The sequence below is a fragment of the Vipera berus genome (genome assembly GCF_964194415.1).
Source record: "Vipera berus genome assembly, chromosome: 5".
Taxonomy (NCBI): domain Eukaryota; kingdom Metazoa; phylum Chordata; class Lepidosauria; order Squamata; family Viperidae; genus Vipera; species Vipera berus.
In genome coordinates this window covers 24,842,572-24,863,092 of record NC_138207.1, presented here as the reverse complement: position 1 = coordinate 24,863,092, position 20,521 = coordinate 24,842,572, and the positions used below count along the sequence as shown (strand labels likewise).

The window sequence follows — 20,521 nt, the reverse complement described above, 5'->3', positions numbered from 1 at the left end:
TTGGCTGTGTTCTATTGCTTGTGCTTCCAGAATGTTGAATTCCAATATTGTATGATCACTTCCCCCCAAGGTTCCTGTGGCTTTGACATTTTCCATCATTTCATCTCTGTTTGTGAGAATTAAATCCAATATGGCTAATCCCCTAGTTCCCTTCTCTACTTTTTGGGAGAGAAAGTTGTCTGCTAGGTTTGTCAGGAATCTGACAATATAATATAATATAATTAATATAATTAATATAATATAATTAATATAATGTACGCACACATTTTAAAATTTTGATTTTAAAAATACTGTGCAGAGCCCCCTGAGTGTATTACAGCTGACTGCAATACACATTTATTGTTTGTTTCCAATTTCTAATTCACTGTCAAAAAGTAAAAGACATTAGAAAATTGTCATGTTTTGAAAAACCCCAAAAGTGAAAGGGGGAAAATGGACAAACATGAAGCTATTTTTTGCCAAACACGCTACTGGTTGATCTCACAGTTACTGGGATACTGCAGGTTGTTGAAGTAAACACTGTCTGGAGAAAACATGGAAGGGTCATCATCAAAACAATTGTATGGTCTCAAGAAGAAACCAACCACATTCCCAAGGGTTGCAGTATTGGGTACGTCCTCAGGATGTGGAATATGGAGATAGCCAGCATTGATCCAGGCAACCAGATCCTATTAAAGGAAAAGGGACAATATTACTGTGGTATCTTAGGGAAAAGATCTGTTAAATAAAAAGATGATAGAGGAATAGATTAAGAGAAATTAAGTTTGTTAAGTAAATCAGCAGATGATTTAATAAAATCTGGGGGTAATATTGGGGTAATATGCCTTTATGCTTGCCTACTCAGAATTAGGGATGTGTAGAAATGGAGAACTGGAAGTCCAAAATTGTTAGCAAATTCTGCAGAATTATAGGATAATAACCTACAAAGTACTTTGTAGTACATGGGGTTCATCTTCACTTACCTCATTGACAATACTCTCATTGTTTATGAAGTCAGCAAAGGCCATGGGAGGTTTCCATGGGTCAACCTGATTGTAGGGAGTGGTGCTGAAAGATTCATTTTCCTTCCTCTTTGTAACAGCCAACTTATAACTAAAAGGCAAAACAAGAGGACTTGCAGAGATTGAAATTTATTGATTATTAGTTCTTCTTAAGATCTTCAAAGATTATTGTTCCAGACATCTGTCTTGAAAGACAATATAATGACAGGATGCTATTCCATGACAGCCCAACTATAAAAAATAGGGACAATCCTTGTTGTAATTCATTATTAAACAACATATGCATTTTGGGTTGACTTTAGGCTTCAACTGCCAGGTGTAAATTCATAGATGAGTTGCAGAATCCCAAGATTACTATGGTGATCTATGCCAACCTAACACTCATGGATCTCCATCCTGGTAGGTAATCCATTAAATATACTGACCCCAAATTCAGGAGATTAAAAGTTACTAGGAGCATCTCAAATTTTGTCCAGAAGTTCAAGAGTACAAATTTACAATAACATGGCTTCAATTTTCAACCAAAGCAATTTGAAATTTTTGGTATTATTGAAGGGGACTTGTAGTGTCTATTATAGAAATCAGTTAAGGATAAATTACACATGGTGTCCTATAGTTAGGTCTGCCTACTCCATAAATGATTATAGCTGGGACAATAGGATAAATTAAAAAAGTATTTCAGGCCACAATTTTACCTTTAATTTATATCACTCATCTTTACTAAAACTCAATCTCTCAATTTTATTTCTATAAACCAACATTTATTTCACACATCTGAAAACTTCAGGATCTGGAGGATTTGTCTTAGGTCAAACGCAAGAAGACCTCTCATAACGAGGTCTGTTTTTTAAATGTTAACTATTCTTTCAAATACGATTATAGATTGCAAACCAAACATACTATATTTGTCAAAGGAATTGTTTCTATGCAATTCAATAATGAATTTTTAATAGAAAGAAGTTCTGGGATTTGAAAGAACTGTCATGAATGGTAGTATGGAATATTAGCTAGAAGAAACTTTGCAGTGTTTGGATAGCACTTTGTTCCTTTATATGCTCTATTGTTAAGTTCTGCAGTTGGAAAGGTTTTTCCCAGCAAATATTTTATCAATATTAATCCACAATGTGGCCAAGAAATGGATATATAGATTTCTTTAAAATTAATAAATCTTATTCAAGATCTTGAAAGCCAAAGACATGTTCTGGGCTCCAAAGTGAAGGCTTTTTTTCTCATAGAACGCACCTTTTTTGGATGGAACCTTGTAGGGTAGGTAAGGCGGGTTGTATGACATGTGTGAGTTCCGGCACCTTTTTCTTTTCCAAAAAAAGCACTGGGTGAATCCATTTTACTTCTGCACTTAGAAATATTCACTTACCGACCCCACTGAGGCCTGGTTCCATTGAATCCGATTCTGGCAGATGGTCTCCAGAAAAGCTGACCATCTGGATCCGATAGCCTTGCTCATGGCCCCACTTGTTTGTGCAGTTTGATGTAAAATAAATGTATCTGGGCATATTGTCATGGAGACGGAATGCTGCCTTGTTCTCAGTGTTAAGAACTTTCCTAATCATTTTCATTCGATGGATGTTATGTTCTGGGCTCCAAGGGGCCTGCAAGGTCTCAAAAGCCATGTCATTTCCAACCAGGGTATTTTTCACACCTCAGAAAGCAAAGAGGTAGAACAGTTAGTATTTGAATAGCTGTTGATAAGTCAAAGCATTTTTGTTGCATTTTCAGTTTCTTAAAATCAAACTTGTTTGTGGAATAAATGTTTGCTAGCAAAGTGATGAAATTGCTATAAGTGCATGTATAATTAGTTTTCCAGACTGAATATGATACAAGTGTAAAACACTGCAAATATTAGTACACAAAACAAAACAAAACAAAAATGATATAACGGAATTAGAGATTAGTCATAACTAAAATATTTCAGGTAATTGTTTATTAGAACAAACCATTCTGTGAGGTTATTCATTCTCCTTTACTTATTTTCTAATATTTAATTGAAAAAAGATGGGAACTTATTAGCTTCCTGTCTTTAAAAAATATATTTGCAAGCTAGGTAACACAATCTCACACCTTTCCTTAACAATGTCTTTGCATATTACCATAGAGAGATTTTCTATTTGGGAAGGAAACTTGATTAGAATTATGTAATTCAGGACCATTCTATCCATGCATATTCTTATACCCTGCCTTGGCTGAAGAATTCAGCTCTGCATTTTGTAATCTTAATATGAGATTCACTTCTGTCTCCAGAAATAATCTAGAGAGCACTCACTGAAACTCATTGAAAAATTCAAATCCAAATGTTTGCACATTTAACTGAATTGAGTGCACTGTTGAAGACACCAGGACTGTATATAGTGTTTTGGAGTAATTTGAAGAACATATTAATTTAATTTAATTTAATTTAATAATATTTCTATACCGCCCTTCTCCCGAAGGACTCAGGGCGGTGAACAGGGGGATTGATGAGACAACACATAAGGAGAGTTTTCCTCAATTGTAAAAAGTTTTTTGTGGACTTTTGTTGTTTTTAAAGCTATGGTAATGATATTATTGGATTTACACTACAATTTTTATATATTGTCTGCATTAGCATGCAATGAAGACCACACCAGCAATGAAGATCAGTGGGGTTAAATAAGAGCCACACAATGTGTGTCCTATCCTAATAGGAAATACACAAAACTTATCAAAGAAATAATTATATACGCTTTGACCATTTATTTATTTTATTTTAATTCCATTTATATCCCGCCCTTCTCCGAACACTTTATGGGATCAATGTCTGGAAAGCAGCAGCATTTAAAATAGTCAGTGTTAAAGATAATATGACAGAGAGAATGTATTTATGTCCCAGAGAAACAGAAATGCACCCAAGAAATATTATGAAATAATTATTGGGAAATACTAGATAGACATGCAGCTCCACCCTGTGGCAAATATATAAATTATATGTGGCACATTTTCATGAGGCATTTTCAGGTCTTCCTCTAAATCTTCAAAGCAGTTCAAGTTAGCCATTGCATCTTGCTGGATCAGAAACAAGTGAGTGAGGAAACACTCTAAAAAAGATTTATAGTATGATTCCTGTGCCCTGAATCCAGCCACCAGTTCCAAATCCACCTAAAACAGCCAATTTTTAGATTCATCTTTAAGTGAATTGACATCTGCAAATATTTCAAAAGTGTTGATTCTAGAACTATTTCATATATTCAAGCCCTGGAAACATATGAAGACATAATTACTGTAAATTTGATGCATGATATCTTGCAGAATAGCCACTGATTTAATTTTATTGTTACACTTCATATTGTATTTAAATTAGGGTTTGCTAAGAGCCAAATAGTGAAATAAATACACTTGATTTTTAAAAACTTTATCTTTATTCAGTCTTGGACCAATAAATAAAACAAGAAAATCACAATTATAATAAAAGCAGAAATTAACAATTCTGAAAAAAATCTCTTCTCCTAAATTGTTAAACAACATTACCAGTATAAAGTTTTGTTCCTCACCTGTTCAAAACATATTGCTTGACCTGACATCAAAGATACGTGGACCCCTGCTTGCATCAATTCCAAATGCAAAACTCCATCTCAGAAAAGTGACATGATTATTGTGAATCCTATAGCGTGGCCCACGAGGTTTATACTGCAAAGGGCCTGGGTCTTTTGGTGGCACCCTCTGCTTCAGTGATGAGTAACCCCCATCAGGAGGGGCTTCTTTAACCTTGTCTACTCTAACCTTTCCCATATTGAATTGTCTCTCAAGGTCTTCCATGTCTTCGAAGTACTGTCCATTATAAAATACATTTATCACTTTCCACTCAGAAACATCCAGGCTACTATGATCCACTTGGACCTCAAGCCCAACGGGATGCAAATAGTGTCCAGTCACATTCTGGAAATGGCTCACCCACATTTTGCGATCTCCTGATTTTAGCCCGGGTGGCATTTGACTGCTATACCGAAGATTGCTTCCATTGTAATTTAGAACCTTTTGCATGAAATTTGGAGCCTTCAGGTATTCATTTCTCTTTAAGAAATCATGGATTTCATGAAACTCATTTCCCAAAATTATCCTTTGAGAATAAGGCAATTGCCTTCCATATTTCTGTACCATGATATCTTGATGATATATTGGCTTTGGAAGAGGACCCACCACAAATTCTGTCACATTGGGGTCCACCTGATTTCCAAAATGGATACTTGATAAGATAGAAAAATGTCGGTTAGATAGCATTACCACCAGATGGATTCGTAGCTGGCTGACAGGCTGTACTCAGTGTGTGGTCCTCAATGGAACCACATCTACATGGAAGGAAGTGTGTAGTGGGGTGCCCCAGGGCTCTGTTCTGAGCCCAGTGCTCTTCAATATCTTCATTAACGATTTGGATGAGGGGATAGATGGGGAACTCATCAAATTTGCAGACGACACCAAGCTGGCAGGAATAGCCAATACTCCAGAAGATAGGCTTAAGATACAGAAGGATCTGGACAGACTCGAACACTAGGCACTATCTAACAAAATGAAATTCAATGGTGAAAAAAGTAAGGTTCTACATTTAGGCAGGGAAAATCAAATGCTTAGGTATAGTATAGGTGGTACCTTGCTCAATAGTAGCAACTGTGAGAGGGATCTCGGAGTCTTAGTAGACAATCACTTCAATATGAGCCAGCAGTGTGCTGCAGCTGCCAAAAAAGCCAACACAGTGCTAGGCTGCATTAACAGAGGTATAGAATCAAGATCAAGTGAAGTACTAATACCACTTTACAATGATTTGGTAAGGCCACACCTAGAATACTGCATCCAGTTTTGGTCACCACGATGTAAAAAAGATGTCGAAACTCTAGAAAGGGTACAGAGAAGAGCAACAAAGATGATTAGGGGGCTGGAGGCTAAAACATATAGGGAACGGTTGCTGGAATTGGGTATGTGTAGTTTAACGAAGAGAAGGGTGAGGGATGACATGATAGCAGTGTTCCAATATCTCAGGGGCTGCCCCAAAGAAGAGGGAGTCAAGCTCTTCTCCAAAGCATCTGAGGGTAGGACAAGAAGCAACGGATAGAAACTAGTCAAGGAGAGAAGCAACCTAGAACTAAGGAGAAACTTCCTGACAGTTAGAACAATTAACCAGTGGAACAACCTGCCTCCAGAGGTGGTGAATGCTCTAACACTGGAAGTTTTTAAGAAGAGACTGGACAGCCATTTGCCTGAAATAGTATAAGGTTTCCTGCCTGAGCAGGGGGTTGGACTAGATGACCTCCAAGGTCCCTTCCAACTTTATTATTATTATTATTATTATTATTATTATTATTATTATTATTATTATTATTATTATTATTATTATTATTATTATTATTATTATTATTATTATTATATGAGATGCCGGTATCCACAGCCACTCAGTCTTGGAGGGGTTAAGCCTGAGCCTCTTCCTTCCCATCCAGACCCGCACCGCCTCCAGGCACTGGTACATCATGTCAAGGGCATCACTGGGTTGGCTCTGGGTGGAGATGAACAACTGGGTATCATCCGCATATTGGTGATACCTCACCCCAAAGCCACAGATGATCTCACCCAGCAGCTTTATATAGAAGTTAAACAGGAGGGGGGAGAGAACCGACCCCTGAGGCACCCCACAAGTGAGGGGCCTCGGGGTAGATCTCTGTCCCACTGCCAATACAAACTGCGAGCGGCCTGAGAGGTAGGAGGAGAACCACTGTAAAACAGTGCCTCCCACTCCCAACCCCTCGAGCCGTCGCAGCAGGATACCATGGTCGATGGTAACAAAAGCTGCTGAGAGGTCAAGTAGGACCAGGACAGAGGAACAGACCCTGTCCCGGACCCGCCAGAGATCATCCACCAGTGCGACCAATGCCATTTCCATGCTGTAGCCGGGTCTGAAACCGGACTGGTACGGTTTATGTAGGATGCATTACACTACTTAAATCAGGAGGTAACTAGGGCATAAATGACTGTGACAGAGGTTATCCTCCCCGAATATAACAACAGCTTTAGCAATCTTTCCAGGCAATTCAGAAGAACCTATTTTAATTAGATGCTAAATTATATGATGTTGAAATAAAGCCAAATTACAGATTCATAGAATCAAAAGAGATCTTACAGTTCATATAGTCCAACCTTCTGTTTTTTGTGAGATGGGTGAAGGGGAAGATCCCAGCAAGATTTATGGTAAGATAGGAAAAGAAGTAAATAATCAATAAAAAGGTAAATATTATTTATTTATTTATTTGTTTGTTTGTTTTTATAGACCGCCCTTCTCCCGAGGGACTCGGGGCGGTGTACAGAGGAAGGAAGGTATACAGATTGAACAATAAAAAACAATAAAAAACAATAGTAAAAACAAACTGGGACCCCAATTAAAGCTATCATGCCAGGCCGGACTGCTGGAACAGGAAGGTTTTTAGGTCGCGTCGGAAGGTACGGAGGTCGGGGGCCATCCGGATTTTGGTTGGTAAGCTGTTCCAGAGGGCTGGCGCACCCACTGAGAATGCCCTCCCCCTGGGGGCCACCAGCCGACATTCCTTGAGCGGTGGCACCCTGAGGAGGCCCTCTCTGTGGGAGCGCACAGGACGGTGGGGTGCTGACATTGGCAGAAGGTGCTCCCGTAGGTAGTCCGGACCCATGCCATGTAGGGCTTTGTATGTCATTGTTAGCACCTTGAACTTCACACGGAAGGCAACCGGAAGCCAGTGCAGCGCACGGAGGAGAGGTGTGATATGGGAGTATCGGGAGGCTCCCAAGAGTGTCCGTGCCGCTGCACTTTGCACCAGTTGAAGCTTCCGAGTGGATCTCAAGGGCAGCCCCATGTAGAGAGCGTTACAATAGTCTAGGCGAGAGGTCACAAGGGCATGGGTGACTGTACGTAAGGAATCCAGGTCCAGATAAGGCCGTAGTTGGCGAACTAGTCGAACCCGGGAGAAGGCCCCCTTGGTCACAGCTCCTATGTGGTCTTCCAGGGAGAGCTGCGAGTCTAGGAGGACACCCAGGTTGCGGGCCCTATCAACAGGGGGTAGTAACTTGTCCCCGATGTTAAGCAATGGGAGGTTCTGAATATCCTGGCTTGCCGGTACGTACAGCCATTCAGTCTTGTCCGGGTTCAGTTGAAGCCTGTTCCTCCCCATCCATTCCCGGACCGCTTTCAGGTAGCGGGACATCACGTCTAGGGCATCACTGATATTGTTTGGAGTTGAGATAAAAAGCTGGTTTTCATCAGCATACTGATGGTACCCTACTCCAAAACTGCGAATGATCTCACCCAGCGGTTTCATGTAGATGTTGAACAGGAGAGGCGAGAGGACCGACCCCTGAGGGACTCCGCAAGCGAGAGGCCTCGGGGTCGACCTCTGTCCCCCTGTCAGCACCGACTGCGAGCGACCCTGGAGAAAGGAGGAGAACCAACGCAGAACTGTGCCTCCCACTCCCAGTCCCCTGAGGCGTCGCAGCAAGATACCATGGTCGATGGTATCGAAAGCCGCCGAGAGGTCTAATAAGACTAGGACAGAGGAATGGCCCCTGTCCCGGGCTCTCCAGAGATCATTCATCAGAGCGACAAATGCCGTCTCCGTGCTGTAGCCCGGCCTGAAACCCGATTGGTACGGGTCTAGATAAACCGCTTCATCCAGGATCTGAGGAAGTTGGTGCGCCACCACGCTCTCAACAACCTTCGCAAGGAAGCGAAGATTGGAGACAGGATGAAAGTTATTCAAAGAGGATGGGTCCAAGGTGGGCTTCTTGAGGAGAGGTCTCACCACCGCCTCCTTCAAGGCGGTGGGGAAGTGACCCTCACTCAGAGAAGCAGAGATGACCGCTAGGAACCAGCCTCCTTAGTCATGGAATTAGATACAAAACACAGTTTAATCCCTGAAATTTCTTGACCAACATTTTTTCTTAGCTGTTTATTAAATATTTCTCTGATTTCATTTATAAATGAGGGACTTCTTGTCAAAGTGGAAAAACACACACATTATTACATTTTGGTAATTCAGTGGCTTCATTCTTGACATCTTCCCTGTTTTTGAAGGCCAGTAACCATGTTTAGAATGTTGAGAAGATCTTATAGTAGTCTCATCAATGGCTTCTGGCAAGGATGTTGAGTTGGCAAACCTATTTGAGTATGTGTAGCCTTCTGGGAAGTTTGGAGCTTCTCAAGTTGCAAGCCACATTGAGAGCTTAAGTGCCTACTTTGGCCAATATAAGAATGATGATTCATAGGATTTGTTTCATGATTTTAGGATTGACTGATAATAACACTGAAAGCATGTTGGTGGTGGAAGAAACAGCTGCTTAAATCACGGCATTAACTGGAGCCTGAGCAGGGGGTTGGACTAGATGACCTCCAAGGTCCCTTCCAACTTCTTCTTCTTCTTCTTCTTCTTCTTCTTCTTCTTCTTATTATTATTATTATTATTATTATTATTATTATTATTATTATTGTTTTTGGGACATAAGCTATGATTTATAAGATATCAATCATTTAGAGTTAAGGCCTTCTACTCGTGTTCTTTTTGAAAGGCCAGGAAGGGTGTAGTAGGGTCATACGGATAGTGTATGAAATTGACATTTAAGTTAAGATGCTCATCTTTATCTGTTCATAATACCACCTGTGACTTGTCAATTATATATGTAAATGAACCATTACCTGATCCAAATCTGTTATCCTGGAGTTGTTTCATTTAAAAAAAAATAAGAAATAAGTTTCATTATTTATCACTCCAGATTAGAACCCATTTGATTAGAATTCATGAAGCCAACTTGCCAGGTGAGCAGAAGATTGGAGAGGGGGGGGAGAGGGAGGGAGATAAAGAGAGGGAGAAGGAGGGAGGGAGACAGAGACAGAGAGAACTCATGCACAGCAGCCTCTATTTCAATCAGGCTCCAGGTTTTGCGGCTCCCAGTGTTTTCCCCCCCTCTGGGAAATGGGTCCAAGTGGCTCTTTGAGTGTTTAAGGTTTCCGATCCCTGTCCTAGATCAAGCCAAGTACATAGACACCATCTCTCTAATCCTTTTTGTCAAATTCTAAAATTTAATCATACACAATGTGCATGTTATATGTTATTTCCTTTCATTTTAACAGGACCTCAGTAAGCAGTGCTAGCTGGCTAAAACAAATGTTCTACACTTTGAAAACAATATTAATTCATCACTCTCTAAATTAATCAGAACATTTTTATTAATCTTTGCTATTTAAAATTCATGTTGCTCAAAATCTGCAGATGCCTAATAAGGTTTCATTCCAATTTAATTAAATCAGTGTAATATAAACTTACACAAACTTACTAATTTCTTCCCATTCAGAATGCACAAGAGATATGGACATGTTTATACAATAAATACAAGATTCTTAATTAGGCTTGAGCAGAATTTTACATTGTGACAGCCTAAGAATTATAAAGATACCAAGATGTTTGATTTTAAAAATCAACTAGGATTACCTATGGGACCTGACATGAAGTCTGATGATTGATTTATCTTGACATCTACAAAATAATATATTATGAAATCTTGTTGTCCCAAGTATTTCAATCTTATCTAACATGTTTCTAAAATGACAATTTGGTTTTCAATAAAACACTAACAAAAATATCTGCCAAACTGACATGTATCCATTAAAACAATAATGACTACTGCTGCATGGAGAAATAGCAAATTACAAATTTACATATAAGCCAGCTGTTGCTGTGCCTCTTCCTCCAGTAAGATACCTGATCTTTCACTTTATTTCCCCAAACTGCTAAGTTTTTGTTCAATGAATCTGTATTTGGAATGGCAGAAGGATTAGCTCATAGTCCTGCCAGGCAATCTATAAAGAATCAAATCACTTCAGCTAATAAGCCTGTGCTCATTAGAAATTAAATGTCATTGTAAACTTGGGGAGCAATATATTTTGGTAGCTTAGTTACACCTAACAGAGGTTCAGGATGTGGCTGGATATTAAGGCCTAAAATTATGGGATTTAATTTTTAGGAGAAATGTTATGATGATGATAACAAGCAAATGAAGAGGGCTACAACCAGTGGTGTCAATAGAAATTCTTTTGAAAACCTCTTCTTGAAAAGTTATTGTGAAGAAGAATGTGAATTTGAAGTGCTGTAACTCTATCAAGATAACTTCATAATGAGTTCACCATTTATCAATCTTTTGTATGCTGGAATTTCAGATGGGTTGAACTCCAATAGGTTCACTGAATAAGAATTATGAGAATTAGTCCAGTTCCAGGTTGGTCAAGTTATATATGCTAACAGTATTAAGATGCAGAAGTACTGTATTTATGACCTTACCTGATATAGAAATGTGAAAATACTTATTTATCACTTAAAAATAATGCTTCATATTCAACTGTAAAGATTAAAGGCAGGTGTATAATGTAATAAAGCCTAAGCAAACTGATTATTCTCCTTAGGAACAAAAATGTTTCATAATTGCGAGGGTTGAGGTTGCACAATGGTAGCATTGGCCAAGGAAGAGCGTGTGACTATTTGTTGCAACAAAGAAGGAGGGATGCCTCAGAAGTCCGGACCAGATGGCAGTCGGTACAGACGGACTGAAGAAACCCTCTAAAAGGATGGAGGAAGGGTTGCCTGGTAAGCTCAGACAGCCCAAGTCATCACCAGCTAGAAGAAAAGCGAGGAGCTGCAGCGCTCCACTAAACAGCTGATTGTCAACAGCGTGCTGAAACTGGGTGAGCCTGCTCTTTTTCCTTTTCCTTTTGGACCTAAAAATGTTGATCCCCTGATTGGGAATTGCTATAAAGTAAAGACCCCAGAAGCACTAGGGGAGAAGAGAGTTAAAAGTGGTGGGCAACTACAGAAAGGGGAAGGATTTTAAGGAATATAAAAGAACTCTTAAAAATCGAACTTAGACTGACTCAAAGAAAGACTACTTAACCTATAGCCGTGGTGGCAAACCTATGGCACGTGTGCCACAGGTGGCATGCAGAGCCCTCTCTGTGGGCACGGGCACCATTGCTCCAGTCCCAGGCCTTCAGCTGAGTTTTATAAAACCTTTTTGCTTTAGGCCTCCACCGCCATGTGCAAAAAAAAAAAAGTTTCAATCAATCAATCAATCAATCAATTTCAACTTCTCATCGGAAAAAAAAGATCTTGCAAACTTGGAATTGATTGATTGAACTTTTTAGTCCCACCCAGTCTGCCATTACCACCGCAGCCACTCCCACCCAATGGGCCATGCACACCCAATGGGCCACACTCACCCAATGGGCCATGCCCACCTGGCACCTGACGATACATGTGGGTTTGGGATTGCAGTTTGAGCACTCAAAAAAAAAATTGGCACAGCAAATAAAAAGAGCAAAATATTTTTTTAAAATGCAAATAAACCAGGAAGATGGTTAGCTTATAAACTTAAAAAACAGAAGAAGAAGAAAATGATAAACAATTTAGTAGATGAAAAAGGTTGCCTACAATTTAAAAACGAAGAAATAAAAATGATAATTAAAGAATATTACAAGAAAACTGTATGACATAGCAGAAATTCCAAGAGAGAGAATGATCCAATATCTGGAAGAAAATAACCTTCCAAAAATTTCAGAAACCTGTAAGATTATGTTAGAGGAAAAAATAACAATGATGGAAATAACAGAGGCCATAAAGAGACAAAAAAACAAGAAAACACCAGGGCCAGATGGACTACCAGCGGAGTTATACAAAGCTTTACAAGATATACTAAGTGAACCGCTGAAAGATGTTTGCAATGAACTTTTGTTGGAGGCTAAATTCCCAAATACTGTACATGGATAGAAGCAAATATTACCTTAATACCAAAAGAAAACTCAGATTTGACAGATAAAAAATTATAGACCGATATCATTACTGAGTGTGGATTATAATTTTTTTACTTGAATTATGGGAGAGAGACTGAAAAGATTCTTAACTGAATTTATACATTGAGACCAAAATGGTTTTTTTTGTCAAAGAGACAAATTAAAAATAATTTAAGAGTGATAATGGATGTATTGGTATATTATGAATTACATCCAGGGAAACAACTGGCACTAATATTTCTAGATGCCCAAAAGGCATTTGATAATGTTTCCTTGCAATTTATGATTCAGCAATTACAAATAATGAACTTTGGACAGAACTTTATAAACATGATTGTTGTGTAGCAGGTTCTTTGGCACAGGAAAGAAGACGAGACAACCGAGTACAGGAAAACTCACGATTTATTTTGTGCAGAGTCAGAACTGGGGAAATGGCTGCAACTAGCTGCAATATATAGTCTAGCACCTAGGTGGCAGCCAATAGGTTTGAAGCAACCATTGCCGCCTAGGGATAGCCAATAGCAGCACTGGAGACTTGTAGTCTGTGTTGCTGGAGAGCCGTTAGCTGCTCCAGCAACCCACGTGGTATTACTAATGAGCCCAGTACATAACAATGATAAAAACAATATTCAATTAAAAACAGTGAAAGTGATTGTGAATGGAGACTATACCGAGAAATTTGAGATAAGCAAAGGCACAAGGCAAGGATGTCCATTATCTCCATTATTATTTATTTTCACTCTGGAAGTTTTAAATAGAAATATTAGACAAGATACAGAAATTAAAGAACTGGAAATAAAAGGCAAAACATATAAATTACAAGCATTTGCTGATGATTTGGTATTTATTTTAGAAGAACCTTTGGAGATGATTTGTGAATCAATTTAAAAGTGTATGCAGATAGAAAAATAGACCATCTTAGCATTCTTGGAGAAAGTATGTGGGGGGTTTGTTTGTCTGTTGTAAAAAGTCCCAAGAGAGATTTATGGTCTGTAAAGACCGTGAAGTCCCTGCCATATAAATAGTAATAGATTTTTTTATTCCAGCAACGATGGCTAGGGCCTCTTTGTCAATCTGAGCATAGTTGCGCTCAGCAAAGGACAATGTCCTTGAGTAAAATGCTATAGGAACCTGTGTTCCATTTTTTTCTATGTGACTTAAAACTGCCCCCACCCCATAGGGAGATGCATCGCATGCAAGACATACTGGTTTAGACTCTTTGTAATGAGTTACAGTGGACTTTTCTGACAATAGTGCTTTTAAGTCTTGGAAACTTTTTTCATGTAAGTTAGTCCATTTTCATGGAGCTTTCTTATCTAGAAGCCTGTGGAGGGGCTCTGCTAGTGCAGCCTTATGAGGTAGAAATGTGTGATAGAAGTTTAGGAGGCCCAAGAATGCTTGTAGCTCTCCTTTGGATTTGGGCCTATGAGCCATTTTAATGGCCTTCACTTTAGAATCAGCAGGGTGAATGCCATTAGCATCAATTCGGAAACCCAGGAATTCTGTTGAAGGAATCCCAATACTACACTTGGTCTTTTTTAATTTGAGGCCTGCTTCGTGAAGCCTCTGCAAGACAGCCCTGAGCCTACTAGCTAGCACTTCTGGGGAATCCCCTGCAATAAGAACATCATCAAAATAAGGGCAGACACCCTGAATACCCTTAACAGTATGCTCCATGATTCCCTGGAAAATGCCAGGTGCAACACTGACTCCAAACTGTAAGCGTTTAACTTTGAAAGCCCCCCTGTGAGTCACGATCGCCTGAGCCGCGGCTATGGCCTCATCAACCGGCAATTGCTGATAGGCCTCTGCTAAATCAAGGTTAGCAAAAATAGTACCCCCTTGCAAGGAGGCTAAAATGTGGTTGACCACTGGGACCGGGTAAGCATGTTGCTTGAGGGCTTTATTTAGAGTGCATTTATAGTCAGTGCAAATGCGAATTTCCTTGTTGGCTTTACGTGGAGTGACTACAGGAGTTTCCCACTCCCCACCATCAACAGGCTGTAAAACGCCCTGTTCTACAAGCTTATCAATTTCTTAATTTTATGTTTTAAGGCAAAGGGGACCGTACAAGGCTTAACCCTGATTGGGACTACATTGGGATCTAGCTTAAATGAGATAGGCGGGCCTGTGTATGTTCCTAGGGTTGAATCAAAAACATATGCATAGTCTTCACATACTGACACGAGGTCTGCAATTTGTGTCTGGTTGATACCAGTAATCTGAATACCTAAGGCATCAAACCAATCAAGTCCAATGAGACTCGTTCTCTGCCCCCCTACTACTATGACATCTAGGTGCCCAAAAAACGCCTTAAATTTTGCCGTCAAAGTGGCTTCTCCCTTAACTTTAACTTGAACACTTTGAAAGTCAGTTAGGATTATGTCTGAGGGCCTTAGTTTGGCCCAGTTGTTACTGCACCTACACACGAAGTTAAAAGTGTCTTGAGAAATAATGGAGACTGCAGACCCAGAGTCCAATTCCATCTTACATGGTACTCCTTATAGCTCTACCAAGAGTCTGAATTTAGGTTTGAGGGGGCATCGGGCCCCGGTGTGGCACATGCTTCTGCAGCTTCTGAAAAAACCCACACTAACCAGACCCTGGGCCCCAGTATCTCTCCTAGTGTTGTGATTCAGGGTCAGCCTGTGGGTTCGTCAGTTGGGTCGGATGACTCAGAGGAGGAGGGAGGTGTTGAAGAGCTTGCTGAGGGGGTTGAAGATCTTGCTGATGAGAGCCCTCAGCCAGGCCCCTCCCACCTGGTCACCACGGAGACCCAGCTGTGTGAGCCTGACAGCATGGATGAAGATGACCCACAACTGGCCCTGTTCAAGGACGCCCGACGCAGGAGGCAGTCAATCAGGAGTAAACAGAGGAAGGCAATGGGGCACCTCGGAAGGAGGCAGAGAGAAGCCATGCCCTGAACTGTATAAAAGGGGAATGCGTGGGAAGGCTGGTTTGCTGAAGGCAACCGCTTGATTAGTTCCTGTTTCATAGCTCCTGTTTCATGGTTGGTGTCTTGTTTTGCTCTGTTTTATCTTAATAAATTTGGCAGGCTTAATTCCAGCCTCTTGCCATTTGTAAAGGGGTTGTCCCTGCCTTTTCTGCAGGGCCAGTAGCAGGCTGGTACAGAACACCTAGTCAGTTCTTCCGACTGGTGCTTGGGTGGTCGGTCTCGCTGGCGGGCTCTGCAAACCACTGCGATGTGGCCTGTTCTTCTGCAAGCTCTGCACATAGCTGATCAGAATCTGCAATCGGCGCAAAAATGGTTGCTGCTGCACCCTTTATATCTAGGGAAGAGAACTGCCTTGTAAGTGTTCTCTCGCTGCTGGCTGTTGCGGTGTTGCGCATTGGTTTGCTTTTGGAGTCTGTTGATTTCAGGCTCTTCTTCCTCGGAAGATTCTTTGGTGAGTTTGGCATCCTCATGGTGGATCGTTTCTTCCTGTTTTGTCATTTTGGCGGGCTGTACTGTTTGAACTGTGCCCCCGGCGGCTTCGTCAGCCATTACTTCGTCATGTGCTTCTGAAAACGTTACGTTTTGTCTGGCAAAGAGTCTCTGATGAAGCGTTCAGTCCCGTAGGCCGCAGACGAGCCGGTCTCATTGCAATATATTCACAAACATAATGACAGCTGTCATAGGCCGCTTTTTACGCGGCCGCACTGACAGCTGTCAATAGACTAACGCATGCGCAGCCGCACACGCGGCCCACAAGTACACGCGGCCATTTGACAGCTGTCAAACGGCGCGCATGCGCATTACAACAAGAACTGTCAAACCCGCGGCTAGCCCTCAGCGGCAGCCGCAAGCTGTCAAAGTTGGCGCATGCGCAGTAGCGGCGGCGAGCTGTCAAAACGCCGGCCGCCTGCCAAAACCAGCTGATGGGATCCCCTCCCTGGCTAACTCGCTAGCGTTGTCGCTGGGGAGATTCTGCCCTGACAGCTGACCGATTGGCCCCCTGTTCTTGGCGGGAAGAATACGCCCAGCTGATTTGCTGTCCCGTTTGACAGCTGTCTATATAAAGCATGTTTTCCCCCTGTTCTATTGTCCGGGCTGACTAAATAAACCTGTTGAACGAAGAACGCGTCTCCCTCGTCCTTCCCGCCGTCAATCCACCTGGCGACAAAGGTGGGATCCCGGTACTAGCTGAAGTCACGGCCCTGGAAGTCGCTGTCCGGTCAACGGTGAAGTCAAAAGCTAAGTCACCGACCGGACTAGCTAACCATCCGGGCGCCCTAAGTACCGCGGACCCAGCATGGCGAACCTAGGACATGTGAGGGAGTTCGACGTCCGGCACCCCGAAGGGTGGGAGTCGCATTGGGGCCAGGTTGAGGGGTACCTCCTCGTAAACAAAATCACGGAGGACCACCACAAGGCCGCCGCGCTCCTGTGCCTCAGCGGGCCGGCAGTTTATGACATCGCTGTCGGCCTCTGCAGCCCGGACCCAGTCGCCACTATACCGTATGCCGAGCTCACTGACCGCCTCAGCAAACACTTCATGCCAAGGCGGTCGGAGCTGTATTGGCGACTCTACTTCGCCCGACGGAAGCAGCAACCAGGTGAAACCTCCACCGCTTTCATCGCGGCCATCAGACACGCCGCCCGCAAGTGCCATTTCCCCGACCTGGAGGACCGAATTCGTGATCAGGTCATCGCCGGTCTCCAAAACGCGCGCCTGCAGAGGAAGCTTGTGGCAAGGCCCACAATGGACCTCGCAGAGCTCACTCTAGAAATAATGGCGTACGAGGACAGCCATCGCGACGAGGCTGAGGCGTTTGGAGAAAACTCGGGCACCACCGTCCATCAAGCCCGGGAGCTTGACCAAGGACCCTCGGAGCCTAACTCCGGGGTCGATGCAATCCTCTCCCGTTTCAACCGAATGGTCGCCGGCCGGGAGAGGAACCGCAACCAAGACTGACAGACAGCCCCCAACGCGAAGAAAACGCCGACCAATGCCAGGGCGAAGTGTGCAAGCTGCGGCGGGAACCATGCCAGAGCTACCTGCAGGTTCAGAAACGCGAAGTGCCACGGCTGTGGCAAGACCGGCCACATCCGATCAGCTTGTCGCAGCCTAAACCGGGAGACCCTCCACAACCTTGATGAGATCCCCGCAGGTAGGATCGCCCCTCCCCGCCCTCCCCCGGGGGTTGTAGGGTCCGTATGCTCCCTAACAAAAGCTCCCGCTAACAACATCCCCAGAGCCAAAGTAAGAACGTGGGTCAAAATTCAGGGAATTCCCTGTGAAATGGAGGTTGATTCAGGATCCTCCGTTTCCATCCTGTCAGGGGACACCCTCCAGAGAATAGCCAACAGAACAAATCACCGCATCCCCATTCAACCCTCCAGGGTCATGCTGGCAGATTTTCAAGGGGCGCAGATAGATTTAAAGGGACAGGCCGTTCTAAAAGTAGAATTTAAAAAATTCTCAGGCCACTTAACAGCCCAAATAACCAAGCAACCAAGAACTAGCTTAATCGGGTTAGATTGGTTTGAAGCATTAGGCATTCGCCTCGAAGGGACAAACCGCATCCACACCAACTCTTTAGAAAATATCTGCAAAAATTTTGCGGATGTGTTTGACGGCTCACTGGGCAAATACAACGGCCCCCCCATCAACCTCAAGTTCAAACCGGAGGTCGGACCAATTAGAATTAAAGCCAGGAAAGTTCCCTTCGCCCTAAAACCAAAAATAGACAAGGAATTAGACCGCTTGCTCAAGTTAGGAGTCCTAGAACCCACTGACAGCGGAACTTGGGAAACCCCCATCGTGACACCTGTCAAACCCAACGGGGAAGTGAGAATCTGCGCGGACTATAAAGCGACCCTCAACCGCGCCCTCAATCCCCATGCATACCCAGTCCCATCAGTTAGAGATGTCCTCTCAGAAATAGGGTCTGGCTCAATTTTTGCCAAATTAGACTTGGCACATGCTTTCCTGCAACTCCCTGTGACCAGGGAAACCACAGAAGCCCAAACCATAGTGACGCACAGAGGGGCGTTCAAAGTGAACCGCCTCCAATTTGGCATCTCTGTGGCACCTGGAATATTCCAGGAAGTCATGGAACGAACCCTCAAAGGCATCCCCGGAGTCTGCCCGTACTTTGATGACGTCCTCATCGCGGGCGACTCCACCCACTCACTAGCAACCAGGCTGCACGAAGTCCTCACAAGGTTTCGTGCAGCTGGATTAAAATTGAAACGTGAGAAGTGCTCAATTGGAGTACCCTCTGCAGACTTCCTGGGGTACAAAATAGACGGCAAAGGCATTCACCCCACCAATGCTAAAATACAAGCAATACAAGCCGCACCCCCCCCCCAAGAAATAAAACGGAGCTCCAGGCATTCCTGGGGCTCCTAAACTTTTACCACTCATTTTTGTCCGGAAAAGCCACAATAGCGGAACCACTCCATAGACTCCTGGACAAAGGAGCCCCCTGGCAGTGGACCCCAGTTCATAACGACAGTTTCAAACACCTAAAACAATTACTATCTAGCGATACAACCATATCGCACTACAACGAAACCAAACCACTATGCATCGCTTGCGATGCTTCACCTTATGGCATCGGGGCAGTCCTCAGCCACTCCCTTAACGATGGCACGCAAGCACCAATCGCATACTACTCTAGGACACTTTCAAAAACCGAGCGCAACTATGCACAAATAGATAAGGAAGCCCTGGCTATAGTAGCTGGAATTAAGAAATTCCATGATTACCTCTATGGCAGACCCTTTAAAATCTATACTGATCACAAACCTCTCCTGGGCATATTCACATGGGACCGCCAAACCCCGCAAATTTTATCCCCGCGAATGCTTCGCTGGACGACATTCCTATCTGCTTACTCTTATCAACTAATCTACAAGCCTGGAAAGGAAATGTCCCATGCGGACGGCCTCAGCAGGCTCCCACTGCCTCAAATAGACCCTGACCCAGCCCCAGCCGGCCAAGTCCTGGCCATACAAGAACTCGCAGAATGCCCAGTAACAGCAAAAGACATCGCACACGCTACAAGCAGGGATCCCACCCTCAGCAGGGTACTCTCATGGGTCACATCAGGTTGGCAATCATCCTGCCCCTACCCCCCCATCCAACCATATTTTGCAAAACGACACGAGCTATCAACACACTTAGGCTGCATCCTCTGGGGGTGCAGAGTAATAGTCCCTTCATGCTACAGGACCAGGGTTCTCCAAACACTACATGAAGGTCACCCTGGCATTTCAAAAATGAAGGCCCTGGCTCGCAGTTATGTCTGGTGGCCATCCTTAGACAGGGACATCGAGCAGCATGTAGCCGGCTGCTATCTCTGCCAGCAAACCAGACCCGCCCCTCCACACGCCCCAGTTCACAAATGGGAAATCACTTCCAATCCTTGGTCCCGCATCCACCTCGATTATGCAGAACCATTCCAGGGACAAACCTTTTTAATCATTGTAGATAGTTACTCTAAATGGCTGGAGGTTCTCCCGGTTTCAAGCACCACATCAGAGGCCACCATCCAAGCATTAAGGGGAGTCTTTGCCACCCACGGTCTTCCAGATGTCATAATTACTGACAACGGACCTCAATTTACCTCCCGTGACTTCCAGATCTTCACGAGGAGGAACTGTATTAGACACGCAACATTGGCCCCGTTCCACCCGTCCAGTAATGGCCTCGCAGAGGTCATGGTGAAGACCACCAAGGACTCCCTGCGCAGAATG

The 20,521-nt window shown here is 43.1% G+C and overlaps 1 protein-coding gene across 1 annotated transcript; it reads right to left on the bottom strand.

Moving 5' to 3' along the window:
* Positions 1–467: 467 nt before the first annotated feature.
* Positions 468–5,252, bottom strand: LOC308668526 (primary amine oxidase, lung isozyme-like; the record flags this gene model as incomplete). Its single annotated transcript, XM_081328529.1, has 4 exons — positions 468–668; positions 963–1,092; positions 2,373–2,661; positions 4,565–5,252. 4 exons carry the CDS (start codon positions 5,250–5,252, stop codon positions 468–470), a joined length of 1,308 nt encoding a protein of 435 aa, XP_081184655.1.
* Between the last annotated feature and the right edge of the window lie 15,269 nt (positions 5,253–20,521).